Source organism: Adiantum capillus-veneris, chromosome 27 (assembly GCF_014529385.1).
Source record: "Adiantum capillus-veneris isolate H3 chromosome 27, ASM1452938v2, whole genome shotgun sequence".
Classification (NCBI taxonomy): Eukaryota; Viridiplantae; Streptophyta; class Polypodiopsida; order Polypodiales; family Pteridaceae; genus Adiantum; species Adiantum capillus-veneris.
Genome location: NC_140957.1, coordinates 103,460,259 through 103,487,650, shown reverse-complemented (window position 1 = coordinate 103,487,650; position 27,392 = coordinate 103,460,259). Strand labels below are relative to the sequence as shown.

At 39.7% G+C, this 27,392-nt stretch overlaps 1 protein-coding gene across 3 annotated transcripts in view; it reads right to left on the bottom strand.

The window, feature by feature from the left end:
* Window positions 1-2,298: 2,298 nt before the first annotated feature.
* LOC147422481 (cycloartenol-C-24-methyltransferase-like) overlaps window positions 2,299-27,392 on the bottom strand; it is a 34,549-nt gene continuing 9,455 nt past the window's right edge. For 2 of the 3 annotated variants that reach the window (XM_086503207.1, XM_086503208.1), the window contains 3 exons: window positions 13,582-13,707; window positions 2,540-2,637; window positions 2,299-2,451 (listed from right to left, as the gene is read on the bottom strand). In XM_086503207.1, the coding sequence (XP_086359333.1) occupies window positions 2,397-2,451; window positions 2,540-2,637; window positions 13,582-13,707 (279 nt within the window). In that variant the 3' untranslated portion in view covers window positions 2,299-2,396. The remainder of the gene's footprint in view (window positions 2,452-2,539; window positions 2,638-13,581; window positions 13,708-27,392) is intronic. The other variant, XM_086503209.1, reaches the window with a different exon arrangement.

The following is a 27,392-nucleotide window of genomic DNA, read 5'->3' as shown; positions in this document are numbered from 1 at the left end:
TTTAAACAAGATCTGTAGTTGTATCAACCTTTCTTTCTTTTATTTAATTAAGAGAGTTTCTTCAAATTCATGCTTTGTTCATCCTCTTGACTTTTGGTGTTTATCAGCACCACAATCCAATAAGATTTTCACTCTATCTTATCAATAAGTTTGTCTCCTTTTTCCCACTTTAAGTTGGAAATTTCCAAATTACACAAATTTGTAAAATTTGGAGATTCCCATAATGCGGGATTTCTACCATAATACCTAATATGGTCTTTGTGCATAAACCCTCAGGGATATGAAACATATTTGTTGGAAGCTCATATTCAAACGTTAACGTTTCATTGTTCAGACACCAAAACTTTCCAACGACTGTGACAATTGGGAGTGTATTGGCCAACTATGCACATTGATGTTCATGAATATGTCACTAGCTGCATCAAATGCAGATGAAGCCCACCCATTGAACATGCCACATTGTTTCAGGTAACACTTACGCCAGAATGGAGTCAATATATTGTTGACTATTTGAAAAGACAGACGTTTCTTTAAAATATCACCAAAGCACGACAGAGAACAATAGAGATAGAAGCTTGCGATTTCACTCTTATTGGAAATCAACTTTATAAAAGGGAGAAGGATAACCAGCTTAGGCTATGCGCAACGGAGAACATGTACATTCCAATCCTGGAACAATCACATGGAGGGATTAGTGGGGGCCATTTCTCAGGGAAAATACAACAAAAACGGGATGAGATGCCCTTACGGACAATGATGGGATCCAGAGCCTTTTCCAAGTGGTGAATAGACTTTGTAGGACCAATATCATCCCTTGCTTACAAAACACATGCCCAGTACATCATTGTAGCCACAGATAATCTCACAAAATGAGTAGAATCTAAAGCTACATAAAAGGCTGATGCCAGGACTACTGCACAATCTCTATATGAAAATGTCTTTGTTAGATATGGTCTACCTATAGAAATTATTAGTGATCGAGGCACACATTTCATAAATGAGATAATTGAAAATCTTCTTGAAGACTTCATGATAGTTTATAAGAAGTCAGCTCCCTACCACCCACATGCTAATGGCCAAGCCGAAGCTACAAATAAGACTCTATGCACAATCTTAATTAAGTTAGTATCAGAGTCTAGAATGGATTGGGATCAGAAACTACATTCAACTTTATGGGCGTATATGATTGCTTAGAAAACCTCAATAGGCACAACACCGTACAACATGGTGTTTGTACTTAATGTTATATTGCCTATAGAATTCTTAATCCCAACGCTAAGAACAACAAAATGTCTAGAGTGGATAGGTCATGAGATGTCCTCACATATAGATGACCTTGACAAGCTAGATGAGCTTCGCTTGAAATCATTAGCTTCTATATACACTCAAAAACGTCGGCAAAAAGAATTCTTTGATAAGCATGTACGCTCCAAAAAATTCAAAACAGGACATTATGTCCGGGTTCACACATTAAAACAACATGCAACAAAACTTAAAAAGCAAGGGACGGGACCCTTTATGATTAAAGACTTATCACCAAGTGGGGCCGTCAAGCTTGCCACATTGGATGGGGAGGAAATGCCTAACTAAATAAGTGGTTGCCGCCTAAAAATATTTCCTCTACCAGTAATCCCAAATATGCTCCAACAAATCCATCAAGCAAAGAAACGAACGCAAGCAAAACATAACATAGTGGCAAAAGCTCAAGCCGAGGCGAAAGAAAGGATAGCAAAACAGAAGCTTCTTTGACGGCAACAACAATATGGACCACCTCTAAAGATAAATGCAATCCGGGTCATAGAATTTGACAACGAGACCATACAGGGGCCTGAAATTGATGTCAAAATTGGAAACAGTCAAGTGAAGGCAACAACGATACTTGATTCAGGGGCTCAAGGAAACTTGATCTCCTACAACCTTTACAAGAAACTTCAACTTGACAACCAACTATAAGAGACGAAGAACGAGCTCCAAAGTTATTCAGAGCATTTGATTAAGGTCCTAGGATGGACAGTGCTTAGAGTACAGGTAAACCAACATGTCTATCCGCATAAATTTTATGTGGTAGAAGATACGAACACACAACATGCAGTATTGCTAGGGCAACCTTGGCAAAGAAAGTGTAAGGTACAACTTGACTGGAGTCAAAACACTGTGAGTATACAATTTGATTCAGCAAAACAACAAGTTCCTTTTGCTACAAGAACGAAAAAAAAACAATCAAATCTGCATCTGGAGGACAAAGAAGAGTAGCCCTTACAAGCACCCACTAACGCACAAGGGATTCCAAAAAGCACAAGTTGAAACTATTTGCTTTTCTATTATTGCATACGAAGGAATTGATAAATTGTCTTTCAAATATGGTGAACACAAGTTAACCATACACAAATTGTACTCTAAAGATGAGGCTTTTGAGCAAGGAAGAAGTATATAGGTGTAAATATCTTTAGCCTGCAAAAAAAATCATACAAAATTAAACTTGGAGATAAAGAAAACCATTGAAGCATATAATGAATATTTTTGGGGAAAATTTCCTTACCTCCCCCCCAAAAGTAAACCATGTCCTGATCTCTCCAGCAACTGGCTTACTTCAAGGCTTCCTTTAGGCACAAGATGTGAGAGCTCCATCATCCACAACTATAAGCAACAAAAATTTAAGAAATTTTATGAGACTTAATTGATTCTGGGGCCTATTTTAAGAAATTAAAATTGATACAATTTCATATGAGAAAGGTAAAGTTCAAAACCACCTCAATTCAAACACTACCAAAGGCTTAAGTCTAACCAAGCACAAATTTTGGTGGTGAATTTCCTTTCCAAATTCTCATCCTTATACATTAAGTGTGGACTGGGTGCTCCCAAAGGTCTTGAATATTAATACTTTATTGGCTTAAATATTTGTTTTTATTTGTGCAGAACTCCCAATTGTGAGTGAGTTATATTAGTAAAACCAAAAAGTTACAAATTCAAGTCATGCTCGAGCCGCGAGCTATGACGTCTCCTAAGTAACCATAGGTACATCAACTGATAGGGGAGCCACCCTGTGACATATATTGAGAGACCTCTACTTTAGCAGTGACCAACCATTGCAATAGCAATATCCCTAAACCACTCATGAGAGTTTTTGGCTTTGAATTTTAATGCAAGCGTCCTTGTATCTCTACTCTCACAAAAGAATAAACTTCACTCAAAAAGTAAACTTCACTCTATTAATCATACTTATAATGTAGCATCTATGTCTTGAAGTCTAAGACTATAATGTGGCATCTATGTCTTGAAGTCTAAGACTATTTTCCATACATGCAAGAACTACAAAATATCTTGTAACAATTTTTTTTTGGTGTTAATATCAATAAACAATTTTTTGGTTCCTAAGCAAGGCTCACGTATCCTAGTTTCTAGTATAAATATCTTGGTTGAAAATAAAGAATCCTAATTGTAATTCCATTCATCCTTTCAAATCAACAAATTGGTCCTTTTAGTTATCAATACCCTAGATTTTGGCATAAATCTTGATTGTTGCCTAGTTTTCCTTAAGACATCAAGGCTAAGAAAATGGTTTTATTCAAGTAGTTATGCTCAAGTTGTTAAGTATATACCATAAATATGTTCAAACTGTAGGTTTTGATTTGAAAGGTGTGTACACCATAGGTACTTGTAATTACTATCAAGATTATCAAGCCATTGCATTTAGAGATCAAGTACCTATGATGTGTACACCATAGGTACTTGTAAATACTATCAGAATTATCAAAGCATTGCATTTTTAGTTGTCATGTACAAGTGTCCAAAAATACTCAATTTGTGAATTTGTGTGAGTGTGCGTTTCATTACTACTTGTAAGGGTTGGCGTGCCTTGTTGGCTCAGACTCCATAAGTTGTGTGTTCGTGAGCTTCATCATCATAGATCGCAATCCATCCCACGGATTGTGATCAATCACTTGCTATTTTCGGGTAGTGCTAATGAGGTGTGCATACACTAAGTGGGGGTATTGGCGTTGTTGGCAGTTTCCCTCTAAGGGGAGGACCTGCAATGGATCACGATCCATTCAGTGAGCACATAGAAGGGACCTTTCAAAAGGGAAATCCATCTTGGGGGTGTGGTCACGCTCGGCAAGATTATTTAAACTTTTGTGGTGCCTTGGCTAAAGATTGGGTCACATCAGTTCCTTCTTCCAAGGCAGGGCTATGGATAACTCTCACAAACTTACATACACAGAGTGGCAATGGGGGGATCAAAGAGAGGCAAAGGACACCTCTTTTAGTAGGGGAGATGAAGGCTCGGAAGTAATTGTTTCCCAGCATAATGAGGGTGACCAGAGGGGCATCTCGAGGCTTAACAAAGAGGTGCAAGACTCAAATCGAGAAAGAATTGGCCAAAATATTGAGCATGTTGTCTCTAAATAAAAGGACACTAGAAGAAGTTGAAGCACACTCCGGTCCTCAAGATGCCATCAAGGAGGACAAGGCCTATCAAGCTTTAAAAAATACTCTCCCACAAAGTGTGGAAGTGGAGGAGCCACTCACCATTGCGGTCCCTCCTGCTCTGATCAAGAAACAACTCACCGAGCTTGCTAAATCCACACTCACCATCAGATTCATGGGCAAGGTTCCTGCCTCAACTGAACGTGTCAATTGGCTCCATAGTCCCAACGTTATGAATCAAGGTGGATGTGTAACGTGTTTCTAACGCTCAATACCTAGCAAATGGCTCCTTTGTTGTACAATTCAGCAACAAGGCGGCCATGTCCAAAATCTTAGCCAAAAGCCCGTTGCTTCTCAACCGATCACCGGTTCGTGTACTCCCTTGGGATCCCTCATTTGATTCCCCCGATACATTTGAAGATAAGTGTTCAGTATGGCGAGAATTTGTCAACTCCTTGATGTGGCTGAGAATAAATGAAAGACCTAGCAATAACCCTGGGTACCTATTTATTTATATCACCAAATAGAGCGGTAGGAAACTCTACCAATAAGGTGTGTATTTGGTGGGGTCTCAGAAAGACCCATCCCAAGAATCTTGTAGTGAATGTGGGAGCTAGTCTTAAGGACATTTCTCTAAACTTTGGCACCTTCTTTCGGGCGTTCTTCAAAAAGTGTAACAAATTTGCGCACTTTGCTAGGGCATGTCCCCCTACTTTGGTAACGACCCCAGGCCTGATAGTTGGTGGAAGAGTTATGCCTACAATGGGCCAAATAGATACTCAAGAGGAGACTCCTCCATCCAAGGTTTTTGAGAAGACACAGGAAGATGGATGGCGTAATACTAGCAAGGAAACCCTAGGGAATGTGGATAAACCCATCAAAGCCATCTTAGCAACAAAATGGCCACTCCTAGGTACCGTCTCAAGTCCATTTCCCAAGACAAAACGGTCATTTCCAGTGTTTCAAAAAATTATTATGTCTCCCTTGTTTAGAAAGAAAGAAGAAGGATGGCAGCAAATATCCAACATATCATGGAAGGGGTTCAAATCCCAAGCATAGGAAACGAGGTAGCTGAAAGAAGCACTGCCAGATGTTTACAAAACCCCCTCCCTTTATGATAATTTCTTTGAGGTTCTTTAGGATGCCAACCCAAAAAAAACTCATGGTTATCGAGGGGAATGGGGATGGTCCAATGGAGGAGGGAAACAAGAAAGAGGGCACAAAAGAAGAGTTCCTAGAGGTGGAGGCGTTCATACCCCTCTCTCAATAATGTAAGAGTTTGTACTCTAGTCATGGAATGTGAAGGGGCTCAAAACCCAAAAGAAACGCTCCCTTTTCTGGGAGAAATTCATAAAAGACAAGGGTATAAACTTTTGGACTATGTAGGAGCATCACCTTGATGCTACTAGCAAAAGACGACAAGCTACGGGAAAGAAGTTGGTCTTCTACAAGGAAGGTGCTATGGGAAAGAAGTTGGTCTTCTACAAGGAAGGGGCTAATGGATACGATGGCATCCTCTTTGTTGTGGACAGAGATCTAGAGCCAAAGGTGGTGCTCAATCATCCCTCTGGGAGAGTTCTAGGAGTTAAGATAAAGTGGACAGATCATCATATCACCATCATCCACATATATGGACCCTGCTTGGTAACGTATAGATCAAATATATGGTGTATCTAAAAGGCATCCATGTTTAAGGGGAATGGCTCCTAGTGGGAACTTATATATGGTGGAGAAGAGAAGGGAAAGAACCGATGCATCAAACATGCTAGGTGGATCTGAAAGATCCAGATGGCTAAACGTATGTGAGAAATGGGTATCAATGGGCATGTGGGAGGTGGAACCTTGTAGTAGCATGCATGGGTTCATGTACACCATCCTACACTATGTTGGCATGGCATCTTGATTGGATCACTACTACTACTCTCGCCAAGACGACTAGCTGCCCTCATGGCTTGATTTAAAGGTGGTAACCTCACAGTCTCTGTCGGATCACCTATCGTTCATCATGAAATTAAAAAAGAACAAAGGAGAAAATCATTGCCCCCAAGGGTATAAGAACTTACTTACAATAAGGGTTCATCTCTTCAAAGACCCACTCTTCAAAATCCTTGCCCTGAAATCTTTGAGAAAGCTTCAAAAAGATGTGGATTTGGAAAGCCCTAAGGTCTTCAAGGATACATTTGCCAAAAATATATACAAAAAGCAATTAAAATTGCAAGCCCTAGAAGAAAGAAATACGGGGAGGAGCACCTGAAGAATCTTGCAGACGAAGTAAAGCATTTAACCTCCAAAAAACAAGAGGGGTCTACATCGGAATTTGAGCATAAAAGATGGCTTGAAGCTAAAGAGGACTTGATCGATCACCAACTAGAGGAGATGAGAAATGCTATAATTTATCCAAAGAAACCTACCTCCAGTCGGAGGAGGCCAACCATGCATACTTCCTTAGGGCCATCATGTCAAGAGAAATCGGGGCCTTGTCCACTTGCTCACCGATGTGGAAGGAAATGATGTTAAGGGCCCAAATGAAATGGCTCAATTGATTCTTAACCACTTGCAACAAATTATAGGCCAGCTTGAGGCCCACTCCCTTGAAATGGATGATGCTAGATCTACTCTTCTTGGGAGCATCAAAAGAACAATATGTCACTCTGAAGCCATAGAGAAGGAGTTCACCGAGGAGGGATGCTCTCCCGGGATACAAGCTTTAGGCAAAGAGATGTCCCTTGGTTTGGGGTGGATTGATTAGTGAGTTCTTCAAAGAATTTTGCGATGATCTTAAGTCCCCTATTATGCAAATGGATAACCAAGCCCTGGTTGATGGAGTCCTAACCAGAAGCATTAAAAGGGGCCTCATTAAGCCTATCCCCAAACAAGTTTTGGCTACCAACTGAAACATTGGTTCCCCATAACAATAATGTTAGTAGCATGTAAAATAATTCCCAAAACTATAGCCCTCATACTCTCTCGCCTCCTGGACAAAGTCCTTACTCCCATCAGCATGGATTTATCCAGGGAAGGTCAATCTATGAAAACATTCTAGTAGCAATGGTCGGCATAAATATATTGCTTTGACTAAGTAGGAATGTATCTTGCTACAACTGGATCTGGATAAAGTGTATGACAGGATCATGTGTTTGTTCATTGAAGATGTCACGAATCACTCGGCTTTGGGTTGTGGATGTGTCGGTTGGTAAGCACCCTTGGTGCTGGTAGCCAATCTAAGCTCCTATTTAATGAGAGAATTGTGGGTGCATTTGAGGTCAAAACATCAATTAAATAGGGCTTCCCACTTGCCCTCTAATGTTTGCCATTGGATCCCATCCTTTGTTAATAGTACTCAAACACAGTGCTGCAAAAGAGGAAATTCAAGGGTTGTCTCTGTCTAGCAAAGACCAACTTTTGGAAAAAAAATTGTGGATCACTCCTTGTTTTTCCTCAAAATGTTCTCTCTTATAATTAGGAAGGTTCTAAAGATTGTGAAAACATATTACTTAGCGGAAGAAAAACACTAAAGACTCAATGTCTTGGTAGTGGGCTGGATGGGAGGCAATTGCAAGACCTGTATAGCAAGGCGATCTCAAGATTTTTAATCCTAGTACTCATGTGGAGGCCCGGTGCACAAAGTTTGCGGTAGCACTTGCGAAGCAAGACGCAAGACCATTCATGGGCTATTATGGCAAAGGCCATGATGGACAATACAAAACTATGCTCCCAAGGTGACTAGTGGAAAGGGCTCGAGGTGCATGACAAGTTTCTTGCCCATTGATGGACCATCCTAAAACCTGGGGGCACCATATGCGCGCTCACTTGGAAATGAAAAAAAGCAACAGAGTCCTTGGAATGGGGAGAGCTAATGAGGTATTTTCAAAATTCTTTAATTCATTGGTCCCCTTGTCTCTCTAAGGCGAGAAGTAACCTTGTTACCCCTTTTTGGAGGGAAGTTGCTAAAAAGATTAATAACAAAGGTATTCGATGACTAGGCCAATTTTGGGATTACTGCAGTAGTAGCTATAAAGGAGCAGACTAGCTAGCTCTTTGATATAATTGTAGTGGGATTGAAAGACTATTGATTATCAACAAAGCCTTAGAATGGCTTGGCAAGTGGTGAGCACCTAACTACAAGTCCAAGTTCGAGTGGAAAGAATGGAGGTGATTTAAGAACAAATATTTCTTGAAACCACAAACCAAGGAATTGTACCACACTCGTGTGGCTTTGACAGATTGGTTCTCCCCATCGAACAAGTAGTGGGGCTTACAAAGGTATTCGACGACTAGGCCAATTTTGGGATTGCAACAATAGTAGACATAAAGGAGCAGACTAGCTAGCTCTTTGATATAATTGTAGTGGGACTGAAAGACTGTGATTATCAGTAGAGCCCTCGAACGTCTTGGCAAGTGTGTGCACCTAACTGCAAGTCCAAGTTGAGTGGAAAGCATGGCGGTGACCTAAGATTAGACATTTCTTGAAACTGCAAACCAAGGAATGTATCACACCCTTGTGGCTTTGATGGACTAGTTCTCCCCATTGAACAAGCATGGGGACTTACAAAGGTATTCAGAGACTAGGCCAAGTTTTGGATTACAGCAGTAGTAGGTGGATAGAAACAGACTAGCTAGCTCTTTGATATAATTGTAGTGGGATTGAAAGACTATTAATTATCAACAAATCCTTAGAGCATCTTGGCAGGTGGTGTGCACCTAACTGCAACTCAACTGCGAGTCCAAGTTCGAGTAATAAGCATGGTGGTGACCTAAGAACATACATTTCATGAAATCGCAAACCAAGGAGTTGTACCACACCCTTTTGGCTTTCATGGACTGGTTCTCCCCATTAAACAAGCAGTGGGGCAAGAATTCGCAAGGGTCAAAATAGAATGCAGTCGTGAAGAATATTTGGTTTCCACAATGGTTGCACGGGATGAAGGTCTTTTTATGGAAGGTATTATGAGGAGCATTGTCGACAGAAGCGGACCTATTGGAGAAGGTATTTTCTCAAGATGAATGTTTGCTTGTGCTATATTCACTAGGCAAGGAGAAGTTTCCAGAATGAGATAAGATGAAAATTGAGTTCTTCAAAGAGGTCTTGGAGGATGTAAAGACCCTATTATGTGATTGGCAAACAAAGTCCTTGTAGAAGGGGTGTCGGATACAAGCATGAAGAGGTCTTGGCAACCCTATTCCTAATCAAATTTGTTGTCCTCCTATGAAACACTAGCAGCCGATCACAATCATGACAATAGCATATAGGATTATTTCCAACGCTATCACCAGTAGGCTTTCTCCACTCTTGGATAAGGCTATCATCCCGTACCAACACTGCTTTATCAAAGAAAGGTTAATATATGATAACAATCTGGAAATAATGGTTAGCATTAAGTATGTAAGATTCACTAATAAAGAATTTATCCTTTTACAAATTGATCTTGACAAATTGTATGGCCAAATATCTTTTCTTTACATAGAAGATGTCATGAAGTTGTTGGGTTGACCATGACTATGTCATATGATACACATCCGAGGACCATGCACTTAGAGATATTGTTTAATAACAAAAGCATGGATGTCTTTGAAGTAAAATGATCAATCAAACATGGTGTCCCTTTAATCCCACTATTATTTACAATCAATTCTCATTCCCTAGTTACCATGCTAGAGGCAAGTGCTACAAGAAGGAAAATCCAAGGGTTTCCTCCTGGCAAAGTTCTTTGTTGATGACTCATTTCTTTTCTCAAAATCCATCCTTCAAGTGCTAAGAAAGGATCTAGAGATATTTTAAACATTTTTCACACCCACTGGTTCTAAGTGCAATGTGGAAAAATCAAGAATGATTTCTCTATCAAAATGGGATTTATTCGATCCATCTAAATGGTCAAGATGGACTGTCTCAAAAGGAAAGGTCTCTTGACACCTTGGGATCCCTCTAGGGGTAGGAATCTCTCACAAACAAAGGCTCCTATGGGTCTAGGATCAAGATGCAAAGGTGGGAATATGTGCTCCTTCCATTCCACAACAAGGTGCATGTGATCAATTTGTTTATGATCCTATATTTGTCCTTCATTGAGCCACCCCTCAAAATAGCTAAATGCAACTAGAAGGAATTCATGGAACCCGTAAAAAGATTCATATAAAAAAATAACACCGAAGATATGATACCCTAGAAGTGGGCAAAATGGGAGTGTGTTGCTAGACCCACGAAGCAAGGCGTTGTTGGGATCCACAACCCTAAAGTGCATGTAGAGGCCTAGTGTGCTTAATTTATGGTCTCAATTACCAAACAAGACCATGCATGGGCTAATATGATAGGGTACATTGTTGACAAGGTGAAGCTCTTTTCCCAAGGGAGCTCATGAAAAGATAGTCATACTTTTGGCACCTCGGCAACAAACTTGAAACTAGGTGACACCACAGGCGATCTAGTACAAAAGTATACTAGAGCATTTGAGGCACTAGAATGGGGAGAGGCAACCATAAACTTTAAAAAATCCATAACACACTGGTCCACATGGCACTCTAAAGTGGAAAGTGAATTATTAAATCTATTTTGGAGAGAGATTTCTAGAAAAGCTAATAACAAAGGATTCTTTTATCCCAATTCTGGGAAATAGTATAAGATGGAAAGAAGTAGACCAGCTGGCTACCCAATTCAACCTCAACCAAACTAAAAGACTATTGATCAACAGAGCTATCAAAGGACTGAGCAATGTACATATGTGAATATGTGAGGCTAAATTTGAGTGGAAAGCCTAGCACTAGCCCAAACTTCACTAAACCACAAACTAAGAAAAGATAATGAAAACGAACATTCAAAGTAGATTGGTTCTCCCCACTCAATAAGTAGTGCCAAAACCAATGGCTAGAGTCCAGGTGGGTGTCAGTAGGGTGGGACCCTCAATGGTTCCTTGTTATGAAGATCTTTCTATTGAAGGTGTTATGGGGGATAGTCCAACCAATAGGCTCAAATAGATACTCTTCACTTGTTAAAGCACTGCCTAACTACGAGAAAACTATAGTTTTGTATATCTATTGTGCACAAGCAAGTGCTCTCAAGATGTTAAAAACTACTTATGAAAACTACTTACTTAAAAACTACTTATGAAAACTTATAACCAACATAGCATTATTGTACATGTTAGCTTGAATAGACCATAAATATTACATGTGATATACTTGACCACGTGGGATTACTACAATTGAATGGGTGGAAGAAATCTATGTATGTTGCGAAAACTTTACAAAACTTCTTTAAGCTCAATATATGTATACATATGTGTGTGTGTGTGTGTGTGTGTGTGTGTGTGTGTGTGTGTGTGTGTGTGTGTGTGTAAAGGGACATTTACCTTGTGCTCTAGGTGGGCATTGATGCATGGTTTTTAGGACCCCTTCTGAAGATGCAATAAAGGCACAGTCAGTTGTTGGGGAGATGAGGATACTCTAGTCCAAGGGATCTCAAAAGAGAAGAAAAATCTACTTCACAAGCACCAAAGAGTAAAAAGTGCCATGGACAGAAGATACGTGGGAACGAGCTCTTATGCATGCCTACAACCTATATCTTACAGAATAGCCCATTCTAGGTGTGAATTTCTAGTGAAATTTACACGAGGATGTTCGTGTGGACTCACAGCACAGCATACTCCGTTTTCACTTTTTTATCGACATTAAATATTTTTTACCTACAGTAAATATTTTTCACCTACATGGTAAATACAAATCACTTTTTACCTACAGTAACTTTTTTTTACCCATGGTAAATATTTTCTACTGCACCATAAGTATTTGGTAGGTAACAGTTCACTGTTACTAGAAGCAGTGATTGGACATCAACAATGCAGTTACAGGAGGAGAAAAGGGAAAAATCTTATGGTAAAGGTGAGTCAACAGGGATAAAGACTTTTGAGTTGAAAAGAGACATGCTGATTTTTTCAAAGAACACATGTCAAAAGAAGCCATGGTTGAGGATTTTTTGAGAATTTGATATTCAAGAGGACCCAGCAGGTCCCCCCCTGACATGTGCAGAACCTCCAGTTTCAACAGCCACCTATCTGCTCTTAAATGCTGGTCAAGGCCTTATCCCCATGTGTCACAATTAGAAAAATCAGCATTTACCCTCCCCTCTCACATCACTCTAGAGAATATCTTGATGGTGACGTATCAGGTGACCTCAATCTGTTGACCACCCTAAGCAAAAAGTAACCCTAATCAGCGGATTTAAGCATGTTTATCCCTAATCCTAAACCCTCTCAGAAACCTATATAAGGAGGCCTTCTCTCACTCAAAACCAACACTTCACCCCCTTCACCAAGCAATGAAGCTATGACGACATTGCTCACAACGAGGAGCTATGGATGGAGCTCTACTCTCTCTCCCTCTCTCTCTCCCTCTAGTATGCTACATTACTAGCCCTAAAACCTAAATAAGGAGTCTTCTCTCATGCTCCATGGCCACCATCCTCGCCATCATTCTCTAAGGTATTGATGTGTTGCTAGTAGGATCATACCTACTTGCTGGGTTGATTGTTTTTGACAAGGGATTATGCCATCCTTGGCTTGTTTCTCTATATCCTTGTTATGTATGATCAGATGCCGTTGTATTGTTAAGCTGATGTCTTGTGTATATATATGCTACATAAGGTCCCTAAGCTTCGTTTCTATGTGTTTTGCCATATGTTTTGATGCCATCATAATGCGAGAAGTCTCACTTGCCTATGTGCACTATGTGTGAGGTCCCTAAACCTCTTAATTTAGGGTGGTGCCCCCTTTGTTTTGTTCTTTGCTTGTTTGCATGAGGCGTGGTTTGTGGAGTGTGCACGAGTACATAGGCCACCCGATTGCACTGCTCTTTTTCCCGCCATCAGGCATGAATGCAACAAAACCATGATTTGTAATCCTACGAGTATCTTGTTTTGTCTCTAGCTCTAAAGCTAGCACAAAGCCCTTACAGGTAGACCACATTAAACACCACCTTCTACATGTTTTACTCGTCGTCAATAATAGTGAATCCTCCAAGCCCACATATTCTTATGTTATTATTATTTGTAAAGCACACAAGCTTCAAACTAGTGACAAATGATCCTCCTAATTTCCATGCTAAAATTTATGTTGTTTTATTCATTGTCATTATATCAACTAATAGCTATTCTCAATTCAAAAAAATTACCAATTTGCGACCAAGAAAGCGACCCAATCCTGTGGTACGAAAGGTGGAGATTGAGAGTCTTTGGGGATTCAATGGCTCATACCAAGGCACGTGTGCTACTTCACCTTTATCTTCCTCCATTAAGATCTACAGAAATCCCACATGGAAGAAAAAGAAACACTCTCTCTCTCTCTCTCTCTCTCTCTCTCTCTCACACACACACACACACACACACACACACACATACACACACACACACACACATTTGTGCATAGAAGCACCCTTCTTCCTTTTGCAATGTGGAAATTGCTATGATTTTAACACTAGTCCTCTAAAAAGATAGCCCTTTTGTGGCTTTAAGATGCTTTTGTAAAAAAATAATTTAACGGCTATTTAGATGTCTAAACAAAAAAACCCTCTCAAGGAAATACGCCCAACACATATAGTTTGAGTTAATAAACAATATCGAGAAAATAAATCAAGGGTTGAAGTTTCCTTTGCATAGCCAATGGCTAGCTCCAAGGACTAATTTGATAAAATACGCATAATCTTACTAAATTGACTCAATGATAGACCTTTTTCTTTTTTAACAAACTCAAACTTCTTTGAAAAATCCCTTTATAGGTATGTGATGAGTTTATCACACTTCTATGTTGCTTACATAAAGACTAGCAACATTTACTATTCACTTAAGTTTAGTAAATTACAATTTTATGCAAAAAAGCTGTTTTTAAAAAATTACGTTTTTTATTTTTAGCTGGGGGGTGCACTATGTAATCATTTTAATGTATAACGTGAGTTCAAAAGGAGGAGTTTTAAAATGCAAAAAAATTTAGACAATTTAATAGAGATGCATTAAAATAAGGGATTTTTATATTCAATTATAGAAAAAAATCTTAAAATAAGGGGTTTATTTATTCATTCATGCATGTTAAAAGAGAGGGTTTTTTAACACACTGCAAATGCACGTTATATAGGGGGTACTGAATAGTGAAACCCCTGAGATTTTTAGTAGTTTTAACTTAAATATGACTCTCAAAGTCCAGCAATGAACCCAATCCTCTGGCATAGCATACACCAAAAACCAACATCCTCGGCAACGCAATTTGTCCTACTCAAGAAGTTTCATGAAGTTTTTATGTCATATGCAAAATTTATACTTAAAATACTAGAATCTAAACATGAGCCACTTGTGTGGCCCATTACAAGACTAGTGAAATAATATCCAAAAGGGTGAATTCTAGTATAGATTTGATAGTGCATGCATAAGTACAAACAAACTAGCCTCTTGTGTGTGTGTGTGTGTGTGTGTGTGTGTCTTCAAAAGACTTTTGCTTACAATCATAGGCTGTGTTGAAGAAGGACGTTGCTGGTAACCATTCTGAGCTCTTGTTTAATAAAAGAATTGTAGGAGCATTCAAAGTCAAAAGATCAATCAATAATGGATTTGTGGGAGCATTTGAAGTCAAAAGATTAATCAATAATAGAATTGTGGGAGCGTTCAAAGTCAAAAGATCAATCAAAATGGGTTGCTCATTGGCAACAATGATATTCACCATATGCTCTCGTCCTTTAATTACCATGCTAGAAGCTAGTGATGCAAGAGGGGAGATCCAAGGGCTGACCTTGCATAACAACGGAAAAGTCCTAGCAAAGATCTTTGCGGATGACTCCCTTCTCTTCCTAAAAGCTTTCCCTGAGATAATTAGGAAGTCTTTAGAGATTGTGTAAATGTTTGCCATAGCAAGTCAAAGTGCAATATTGAGAAATCAAGACTAATCTCACTCTCAAAAAATGACTTATTCAATCCATCTATGTGGATTGGAGAGATGGTATCAAAAGGAATTATTTTCTTACACCTACGATCCTCTAGGAATGAGCATAACACACAAGCAAAGATTCTAGTGGTCTTAGATAACATAAGGTGTAAGGTGCAAAGGTCAAAGTATGTGCTACTTCCCTTCGCGAGTAGGGTGAAAGTAAGTAATTCATTTATGCTCTTGTACATAGCCTTTACTGGTCTGCTCTTCTAGATATCCAAATGCAACTTGAAAGAGTTCTTGAAATTGGTGAAAAGATTCTTGTGAAAATAACACAAAAAACTTGATGCCTTGGCAATGGGATTAATGGAAGTCCATCGCTAGACCGATGGAGCAAGGTGGTATCTAGATCCTTAACCTTGCTACTCATGCAAAGGTCAAGTGTCCCATATTTGTGGCCTCAATTGTGAAGCAAGCATGGGCCATCATGACAAAGGATATGATTAATAAGACAAAACTCTTCTCCCAAGGTGTACGACAAACTGCTAGCCCATCGATGGTCCAGCCTGAGACTAGGTGGCACAATGGGCGAGCTAGTATACAAGTGTACCATAGTAACGGAGGCTCTGGAGTGGAGAGATAACCAAATATTTTCAAAAATCCATAACTCATTGGTCCCCTTGGCTTTCTAAAGCACGAAGCAATTTTTGAACCCATTGTGAAGATAAATTTCTTGAAAGGTCAATAAGCAAGGACTCGATGACTGGCCCATTTTTTGAATAGAAACATTAAGATCTAGAAAAAAACTGACTAATTGGCTACCCATTTTCATCTCAATGCTATTGAAAGAGTGTTGTTTAACAAAGCTATAGAAGGGCTAGACAACTTTTTGTTGCATATAAATGCGAGTCCAAGTTTGAGCAAAAAGCAGTGACCACAGAGCAGACATTTTGATAAAGCACAAACCTAGGGTATCTACCACACTCTAATGTTCAAGACTAATTGGTTCTCCTCCCTCAACAAGCAATGCAAAAAGAATGGTCTGTCGATCAAGATGGGTGGCAATAGCAAAGAATATCTAGATTCCACAATGGCCACTCTTGATGAAGATCATTTTGTGGAAGGTATTTTGGTGGGCTTTGCAAATCGGCATCAAGGTTCTAGCTACAAGTATTGAAACAGATTGGTGCTTGGGGTGCAAAACGACAAGCGTTGTTCTAGTGGCTTGTTCTCATCCTCTTCTCCTTCATCGTCTCCCTCACTTATTCAAGGAGTTTCCTCTCAAGAGCTAGCTTCATAGAGATTATCCAAGAAAGCAAGGAAGTGAATATCACTATTGGTAAAAGGAAGTACTTGGACGAGTGGACTAGGGAGATCCTCACCATCATGACCAAAAATCGCTAGCAATGTGTACAAGATCATGGATAATGGTCACCTCTGTTTGGGGCCATGGAGCTTCTCGATGTATTTTATGATTCCTCAAGGTTAACATGAGCTTAATTATGGTGCCTCTTTAGACCTTCCTTAAGCCTGGAGGCTACACAGGGGAAGTAGTACGAAAGTTTAACAAAGCAGTGTTAGCCTTGGAATGGGGGGAGACTTTCAAATACTTTAGGTGCTCCACTTTTCATTGGTCCCCCTAGCTATCCAAACTTGGAAGGAGTTCCTTGAACCCTTTTTGGAAGTTGCACAAAGGTGAGCAACAAAGGGATCTCTAAAATGTCAGATCTTTGGGATGATAGAAATCTTTGATGGAACGAAGTAGACCATTTAGTCATTCCTCATAATTTGAGTTTATACAAAAGGCTTCTAATTAATAGGGTCTTGGAAGGTTTGCACCTATGCTTGGGTCCAAGCTAGATTATATAGCCCAGCATTGGCCAAAAGATAGAGTGTTTGCAATTCCAAGACCCAAGATACCTATAACAAGCTAGAATACAAAGCAGACTAGTTTGCTCCACTTACCAAAATATGAAAGAAAAATTGGTCGAAAGAATGATGGTGGAAGAGTGTTAATGCCATTTTGGAGATAAAATGGTATAGCTAAATGAAGGTGTTTATCTAGAAAGTGCTTTGGAGAGCCATCCCTACTGGGAATAAGATTTTCTGTAAAGGGATTGGCATCGACACTTGCTCTGGCTGTAAAACAACTTTAGAGGATTCCCTACATCTGTTCAATAAGTGCCCTATCTCACACGATCTGGCCGCTAAAATTTGCAAAGGGTGTGAAAGACCTAGAAGAGTATCTTCTTTACAAATGATCTAATCCTAGGAAGGTGTAGCTTGAAAAGCCAAGCCATCTTGGTTTACACCCAAATCACTAGGTTTTGTTATCTAAGTCGAATTTGGAAAGCTAGGAACCTTCGTGTCTTTGAGGCAAAGCTTGTTGTGGCTCAATTTGGTAATTTTGTGCATGAGATCATTGAGCTCATTTATGTTGCGGGATCAAAGAGAGGGAAATCCACTAATGTCAAAGAGTCGAACCATGCACTTAATTGAATTAGCTACTCAAGAGGTTTTACTTAGCACCTCTACGTCTGGGTCCCTCTTGGAATCTTTGCCCCCTCAATGGCATATAGTGCTTGAGGTTGATTGTATATTCTTTTCCAATTCAATATAAAATATCTCCACTCACAGTTGTGAGTATGGCAAAAAAAATAAAAAATTTTCACCTCTAGATGTATAAGGATGTTATACCACCAAACATCTCAAAAAGGTTTCCAAATTTTAGTTTCAATACCATTGTATGATGTTATACATCAGAATATGTTAAAAATATAAATAAATCATAAAAAATGATGTTAAAAAAAATGCACCGAATTCTTCATGTGTATAAAAATAAAAAAGATATTAATTATTGAAAAAAAGTATAATTTGGTGTAACTAATTAGAAGCCACTTGTAATATCCGTAGTCCTAGATGACAAAGAACAAGTGTAAAATATTGTAAAATATGACTTCATTTTAAAGTCTAATATCATTGAGGGAGCTCACCTAGCACCATTTTAAATTGGGAGCTTATCCTAAATATGGTAGTTCATATTCATATAGCAAGCGGAGGATGGGGCAGAGAAGATGCACAGGACCTACTGTGAAGGAAGAAATGAAACTGACATGTGCAAGAAGAAAATGATTGATAAAAAAGAAATTGCTATGGCTATATCATTTTTTAGTAGCCTTTGAATTTTATCCTATAGTCCTTTAGAATACGGTGCCTATGTTGTTGCTAACAAGGAAATGGTGGTGAGTAGCGTTAAATGGTAACCTTGCATTTGCACTACATTTCTAGTTAAATGTATATATTTTTTATCAAAGTTTTAACCTAGTGTTCATTCTCTCTTTTCGTAATAGCCTTTTTCCATACAAACACCTTACCCTTATTAGATCTTTATGCATTTACATCATATTTCTCTCTTCATGCTGAATATAAATAGTAAACTTAATTCTACTCTCCTAGTTTTTTTACTGCATATTCTTTTAACTAATTACCTTTACTAATTTAAATACCTATCTACATCCCATAATTTGTAAATAAATAATTTATGGGCACTTATCTTACCCATCTTCTCTCAAGGGTAGGGTTAACCTTGTAGGCCTTCCCTTCCCCACCACTATGTGACCCAAGTCTTGGATAATTTACTTGTGTTGGTCAACAAATCTTAAATATAATGTATATCCCCAATAAATCAAACTTTATTGGAGCCTACCTCATTTGTTTAAGGTGGATTCTCTTTTGAAAAAGCATGCTACACCTTAGATGCATGCTAAAGGGCCCCTACAAGGAGACTTGGTTCAAAAGGTGTTTTGGATGCATATTGAATGCCTTAGCTCGTGGGTATACTTGAGAAACACTCCAAAATCAGCTTAAACACTTTGAGAAGGTCAACTTTGTCTTTTACAGCACCCAATTCTGAGTTACAGGCTGAAAGTTATGGTGAAAACAAGGTGCTGCGGACACTGTTACTGCAGGTCAAAGTTACAATCAGGTAAACCACAAAGGTGAAAATTTTTCTTGACTTCTCCAACATTCTCAAATACCAATGGGGAGTTAAACACCACTTGCATGTGGAGGGGTCGGCTCAAGATGCTTCCAGAGACACAACAAACAAGATGGGGACACTCTGCAAGAGCCACTGGAGGGACATCATGGTGGGGCCCACATACTTTATCAACCCTTATGGAGACTGCACGACCTAAAAGGCTATTTTTAATGAAAAAATAAGTCCCTTATTTGCATAATTGAAGGAATGGTCAAAAGGGAACCTAACTATGGTTAATTACCTACCCTAGTCAAGTTTAACCTAACCCAAGGTCTTGTACAGCTATAAAAAGGCCCTTTGGCAAGCACAAAAATAGACACACCTACTCCATTGCTGCAAATAAGCTCCTCTAAGGTTAGGGAATCCCTAATCTCTCTCTCCTCTCGTCTCCCTATCCATTTCCTAAGCTCGCTATCATAAGCGGCACCATAGAGAGAGCATCAATATGCTATTGCTACCATTCGCTTGCAAACATTTCTCTTATCATACTCATCCCTAAATAAGGATTGTAGATTCTATATGAGAGCAAGGATATCAAGTTCAATGATCTATCTCATGGTTTGATCAACAAATTGTTGCAATTGGGGTGTCGTCGTCACACTTTTGCTCTAAACGCATGTAAAATTGGTAAGCCTATCTTGGCAGCTTCTCATATTTTGTGCTCATTGGGTTGCTTGTTTGTTGAGAAAGTTTTTTGTGCACCATGGTGTCTATTTTCTTGGCTTCTCTCCTTATGTTGTGTGTAAGTAAGTCTTGGGGCTGCATAGATGGAGAAGAGCTCTCTATGCATGCCGCCTTATGTGTGTAAGTAGTCTCTTCTTTTGGGAAAGGAAAGGAGTTGTCAAGTATTTGTGCATTATGGTGTTTTGAGTTTTGAGGTTTTGTGCTTGCTTTTCTTAGAAGTATATGAGCACTAATATGATGAAGGTCAATCTTTGCATGTGAGTTTGTGCAGTGTTCAAAGGGATTGCTTAAGGAGTGTGTGTTGAAGGGTTGAAGGGCATTTTGTGTTGAAGCACATAAGGAAGGTGTGAGTGTGTGTGTGTGTGTGTGTGTGTGTGTGTGTGTGTGTGTGTGTGTGTTGTATATGGTTTGTTTTGGTTTCCTTGTTTCTCCATAAAAGAGGGTGGTGCCCCTAAGAAATATACGTGTGTAAGGTCTCACGGAGTGGTTGTCTGGTGGGAGCCTTGAGTTGAGCCCCATCTCAAAAAATACGCTCTCATAAAAGTGGTGCCCCCACGGAGGAACTTTCCTAATTGCCTTCTATTCTCCTCATGAACAATAGAGTTGCACCATATGCTTTTCATTTTTCACAACGCATCAGAATTAACATTTGTGTAGATCACAAATTTTTTTACCAACAACGCATTGTTTTTATGTTTGGAGCAGAAAGACTTGGTGAAATCTTGGCATCTCCAAATCCCATCATTCTTCCATTCATTAATTATGATGATTCATTTGATGTCCATGTTTTTATTTTGTTTTGAGGCAGGGACAAGAGGCGCTTAGATAGCGATCCACTCAAAGGAAACTTTCTTCAAGAGAAAGGAAAAGGAGAACACATTGTCACATGAACCAACCTGGAGCTGCTTCTCCTTTTACACCCATAGCTCGTCAATCTGTGCACATCATAATTGCTACAAAATTTAGATTTCAAGCAACCATTAGGAGAATTTTTGGACCCACTCTCCTTAATGAAATTAATGCCTCAATCAACCCTTTTATTTTGCCTATGATAAATTATGAACTAACACTTGATGTATATATTTTCATTTTGATGTGATCACTCATCGTAGTCAAAACTTTGTGGTACACAAACCTCCTTGTATTGTAAAAATGTCAAGCACTTTTCCTACCTTTCATTCTAAAAATGGTGAGGATGCACAAGAATTTCTTGATAATTTGGAGATGGCACACCTCATCTTTGGGAGAGATCAAGAAGAGGTAAAGCTTCGTGCTTTTCCACTTGTTCTCAAAGGGGAGGCTAAGGCATGGTACGAGGCCTTGCAACTTCAAAACAAAACCAATTGGGAGAGGCTACGTGCAATTTTTCTTGCCAAATTTGGGCAAGGAGATACTCCAGAGGGTCTTTGGAATTGTCTACTTCAACATAAACAGGTATTCCTTGAAGACTACCCATCTTATGAGGCCGTTTTCCTTAACCTATGGGATAGATGGGAGGCTACCTTACAAAACCAAGGTGGTGCACCAAACTTTCTAAAGAAAGATAGGTTCATGGCTTGCTTGTATCCAATTTTGAAGACCAAGGTAGAGTTAAAATTCCCATCAACATTTGAGGAAGCACGTGAGGTGGCCATGGTCAAATTCAAGAAGTTAAATTTTCAAGCACATAGAACAAGGGACCTAAATGAAGTCATTGAGAGGGATTCTTCACCAAGCATGGGAGCACAAGTTAGGGGCTCTCTTGCCCAAACTTCACAAATAGGGGAAGGATCACAACAAGAGATCTTGCAAAGATTAACTCAACAACTAGAGAGTCTCACCTTGAATCTAGTGCAGGGCCTACCCCAACAACGACAACCAAGAGAAGGGAATCGCAATCAACGACGTCAAGCACAAGAGTTGAGATGCTGGAATTGCAACGAAGTTGGTCATGGCATGTATAATTGCCCTCACCCTCGAAGGCTTCCAGGGGACATATACCCTCCTAGACCCCCTCCGCTCATGGTGCAGCAAGAGCATGCTCAAGACCCGCAAATTCTTCATCGACCACAACCACCTCCAGTGGCAAACATCCCTCCTGTCCCACCAGTGGAGGAAGAGAGAGGAGTAAACATCATAAAGCTAGAAGAGGAGATAGAGGTGAGCCCTATACATTTTGATGTTATACCAGCAGAAAAGCGCACAAGAGCACACAACAAGGATGAAGACACAAGGAATGAAGAGTCAGAACCTGCAAGGAAGGAGAGGAAGAAAAAGTCAAAGAAGGAGGAAGGAGGCAAGAAGCAAAGATCAAGGCGAAGGGAGATCGGCATCAATGATTTTCCATTAGGAAAGAATATGGAACCCTACAACATCTCAAAAGATTTGCAAACTCAAAAGCCCAATATTTCTTTGCCTCAACTCCTACATCTATCACCCAAGGTGAGAAAGCACTGGTCCAAACTTGTAAGCACAAGACTCCCAAGAAAGAAAGAAAAGGTGAAAATAAAGGCATTGACTTCAAAGCCACAACAAGATGTGGAACCTATTGTAAATGCTTATGTAAGGGGTAGGAAGGTATCCAATGTGTATGTTGATGGTGGAGCACAAATGTGTGTGATCACGGAAAGAGCCATGAATAGACTAGGGCTTGAAATCACTAAATCCTCTAATTGTCAAGCTAGGATGGCCAACAATGCAAGTGTGAAGTGCCTAGGGATCATCGAGAATGTAAAAGTTTCTGTATGTAATATAGATGCACGTGTGGACATGTATGTTATGCCAGCCAAGGGGGAGGGCTATCCCATCATCCTAGGGAGGCCTTGGCTCATTGCTGTGAATGCAGATCAAAAATGGGGACGAGGACAATTGATTCTCAAAAAGGGGCAACATGTAGTATACGATTGGCATGAAGGAAAGCGGGTCGACATCAACTATGAGACCACGGCTGATGAAGAAAGTGAAGAGAGTTTTGGCTCAAGTGACGAGGAAAGTTCAACCACTACATCCAATAGAGAAGAAGAATCATCTTTGGAGGTAATGGGAATCATCTTCAACACATCAAAAACTCCATCAATAGAGGTTGACCCAACAAAGGAGCAAACAAAGGATGACAAAGGTGACCACAAGAACTTTGAAGACTTTGAGAGGATGCTTGCAAAAGATCTTACCCCTGAGGAGAAGCGGTCCTACATCGATATGCTCAAGAGGTATCCCAATTTGTTTATCACTGATTACTCACAAATTAGAGGTGTGGATGTTATAGAGCATGGCATAGAATTAAAACCAGGTACTAAACCTGTGGCTCAAAAGCTAAGGCGCCTAGGAAAAATACAACAAGAGGCACTTTTGACAGAGGTTAACCGACTCCTCAAAGCTGGTTTCATTTACCCTGTGTCTAACTCTGAGTGGGTGTCCCCAATTGTAGTAACCCCTAAAAAGAACAGAAAATGGAGGGTCTGTGTTGACTACAAACCGCTCAATGCTACAACAAAGAGGGATCATTTTCCTCTTCCTTTCCAAGATGAAATCTTAAACGAAGTAGCCGGCTATGAATGTTACACAGTGTGTGATGGATATTCAGGGTATTTTCAAATCAGAATAGCAGAAGAAGATCAGTTAAAAACCACTTTCATCACACCTTGGGGTTGCTTTTCCTATAGAGTGATGCCATTTGGGCTCACAAATGCTCCTAGTACCTTTATAAGGTTTACAACTCTTGCCTTTCAACCCTTCTTTGGAAAGTCAATTAGGGTTTTTATGGATGACTTCTCTATCTATAGTAGCCAAAGACTTCATTGCCAAAAAGTTGAGGAGGGGCTTAGGAGGCTTCATCAATTTGGGGGATAGCTTAATCCTGAGAAGTGTCACATTGCAGAGTCACAAGTGGTATTGCTAGGTCATGTGTTTTCTTTGCAAGGAATTCAAGTGGATCCATCAAAAGTAAATGCTCTCTTGTCACTACAACCACCAACGACAACCAAGGAGCTCATGACTTTCAACCACAAAGTAAGGTACATGTCTCGTTTCATTCACCTTCTAGCGGAAGCTATTGCACCTTTGCACAAGCTAGCAAACAAACCCACATTTGAATGGAGAGAGGAACACGAATTATGCTTTACTGAAGTAAAGGGTATTCTCAACTCTCTTCCAACAATAATGCCACCAAATCCAAAGGATACATATTACATCACGCCAAGTGTAGGAATGGAGGCCATCGGTGTAGCTCTCATGCAAAAAGACCCAAAAACATGCTACATGAGGCCATTATACTTTGCAAGCAAAGTCATGACCGCTGCAGAGAAGGGCTACACCGATATGGAGAAGGTGGTATTCACAATTATGTTTGCGGTAAGAAAGTTCCGATCATATCTCTTACCTACACCATTTGTCATTCTCACCATGGAAAACAATTTACCATATGCTGTGCAACACATGAGCCTCTCATCTAGGATAGCCAAATGGGTTCTAGAACTTCAAGAGTTTGAATACACTTTTCTTGTGGAAGATAGCACAAGGGCAGGTCTTGCAGACATTCTCACATACAAAGTGAGAGAAAGGAAAGAGTCACCAAAGGCAGGAGACAAAGCTACACCACAAAATAATGAGGAGGAGATGGACAATGCACACATTTTGTGCTTTGATGGAGCTTACCGACGACAACACGATCAGGCAGCAGGGGGGGTTCTTATTGTAAGTCCACAAAGGGAAGTTCTTGTTAAGAAAGAATGCAGGAAACTTGGCATCGAAAGACTTATAATAAGAGGTGATTCCTTACTAGTTATTAGGCAAATCCAAGGGATATGGAAGTGCAAGAACCCTACTCTAGTGGAGTGGCTTAGACAGGTGAAGGCTTTGATAAAGAACTTTGAAGCTACACAGGTACAGCATGTTGTGAGAACCCTCAACAAGGAAGCAGATTATCTCGCCAATGAGAAACTTCAGATCATGGTGGGAGGTGTGAATCTCTACGAACCAAAGTACCAAGGCCAAGAGGAATTGAAGGACATCATATTTTTCCTCCAAACTGGTGAGTGCCCTAAACACTTGGATAAAGTGCAAAGGCATAGGTTGGTAAAAAAGGCAACTCCTTACCAACTCATAGGAGATGATCTGTATCATAAAGGAAAAGATTTGGTGCTAAGAAGGGTGCCCTCTGTTCAAGAAATAGAGAGAATCCTCTTTTCATGCCATGATGATGTTTGTGGGGGTCATTTTTCTCATGATATTACAAACAGGAAGATTTTGTAAGCAGGGTTTGTTTGGCCAAGTCTACACCGTGATGTCCAGCATTGGTGTAAGTCATGCAAAGGTTGTCAGATTGCTGGAAATCGACGACTCACTTACGAACCTCGAGTTCCAATAATTTCGTATGGTCCTTTTGAGAAGTGGGGTGTGGATGCAATAGGCCCCTTACCTCACACATCTACCGGGAAGGTCTTCATCATTGTGGGAGTAGATTACATGACACGATGGGCGGAGGCAGCAAGTACAACACGAATTACAGCCGAGGAGGTATCAAAATTTATCTTTGATCACATATGCAGTAGATTCGGCACACCATTAGAGATTTTGTCAGATCGTGGTCCAGGTTTTAGAGCAGAGCTCCTAAATAATCTTTTGGCAAAGTTAAAAGTCAAACATTTGCATTCTACACCTTACTACCCTAAGTGCAATGGGTTGGTTGAAAAGGTGAATGGAATGATATGTAAGATCATTTCTAAGCAGGTTGCAGATCGACCAAACGACTGGGATCGTCATTTGACCGCAGCTTAATGGGCATACAGAACATCTTTCAAGGTATCCACTCAATTCACTCCTTTTCATTTGGTATATGGACAGGAGGCACTCCTTCCTATTGAGGTGGAGATTGCAAGCCTACGCATTCTCTCACGGGGAGCAAAGAGGCCAAAAGAAGCTTTGCAGGAAAGAATTTTAGATCTGCAACGACTTGAGCTTGATAGAGAAGAGTCCATCGACTATAACATTGCCCAAGCCACAAGCCAAAGGAACAAAATCAACAAGAAGCTCAAGGAGAAAGGATTGAAGGAAGGTATGTTGGTTCTTCGCTATGATAACCGACTTGATACTCGACTTGACAAAAAGTTTTTGCAAAGATGGGAGGGACCTTTCATGATAAAAACAAAGTTTGGGAATGGTAGTTACAGATTAGCAGATTTATCAGGAAAACTCCACAAGACCAGAGTCAATGGATGGAGATTAAAGCCCTACTTTCAACGTATCAATCCGTTGATAGGAAGTCATCTACCTACATCATCTAAGCTCCAAATTGGCATGGCTCCCTTCGGCTTGGCAAATGCTCCATCTATTTTTAAAGCTTTGATGTGCAAAGAAGAACCAGCCTTGGAATCTCAACATACCCAAGGCAACCCTCCCATCTCCGATTTATAGGATTGAGGTAATGAACAGCAGGTCTAATGGAGTAAAAGAGTGTATATCACTCCTCCTTATTTTAGAAAAATAAGCAAAAAAGAAAAAAAAGAAGAAAAAAAAAGAAAAAAAGAAAGAAAATAAAAAAAAGAAGAAAAAAAAACTCTTTTGTTTCATCTAGGAGCATGAATAATCCTAGATGAAGGGGGAGGGCTAATATGAGTAGCGTTAAATGGTAACCTTGCATTTGCACTACATTTCTACTTAAATGTATATATTTTTTATCAAAGTTTTAACCTAGTGTTCATTCTCTCTTTCCGTAATAGCCTTTTTCCATACAAACACCTTACCCTTATTAGATCTTTATGCATTTACATCATATTTCTCTCTTCATGCTGAATATAAATAGTAAACTTAATTCTACTCTCCTAGTTTATTTACTGCATATTCTTTTAACTAATTACCTTTACTAATTTAAATACCTATCTACATCCCATAATTTGTAAATAAATAATTTATGGGCACTTATCTTACCCATCTTCCCTCAAGGGTAGGGTTAACCTTGTAGGCCTTCCCTTCCCCACCACTATGTGACCCAAGTCTTGGATCATTTACTTGTGTTGGTCAACAAATCTTAAATATAATGTATATCCCCAATAAATCAAACTTTATTGGAGCCTACCTCATTTGTTTAAGGTGGATTCTCTTTTGAAAAAGCATGCTACACCTTAGATGCATGCTAAAGGGCCCCTACAAGGAGACTTGGTTCAAAAGGTGTTTTGGATGCATCTTGAATGCCTTAGCTCGTGGGTATACTTGAGGAACACTCCAAAATCAGCTTCAACACTTTGAGAAGGTCAACTTTTCCTTTTACAGCACCCAATTCTGAGTTACAGGCTGAAAGTTATGGTGAAAACAAGGTGCTGCGGACACTGTTACTGCAGGTCAAAGTTACAATCAGGTAAACCACAAAGGTGAAA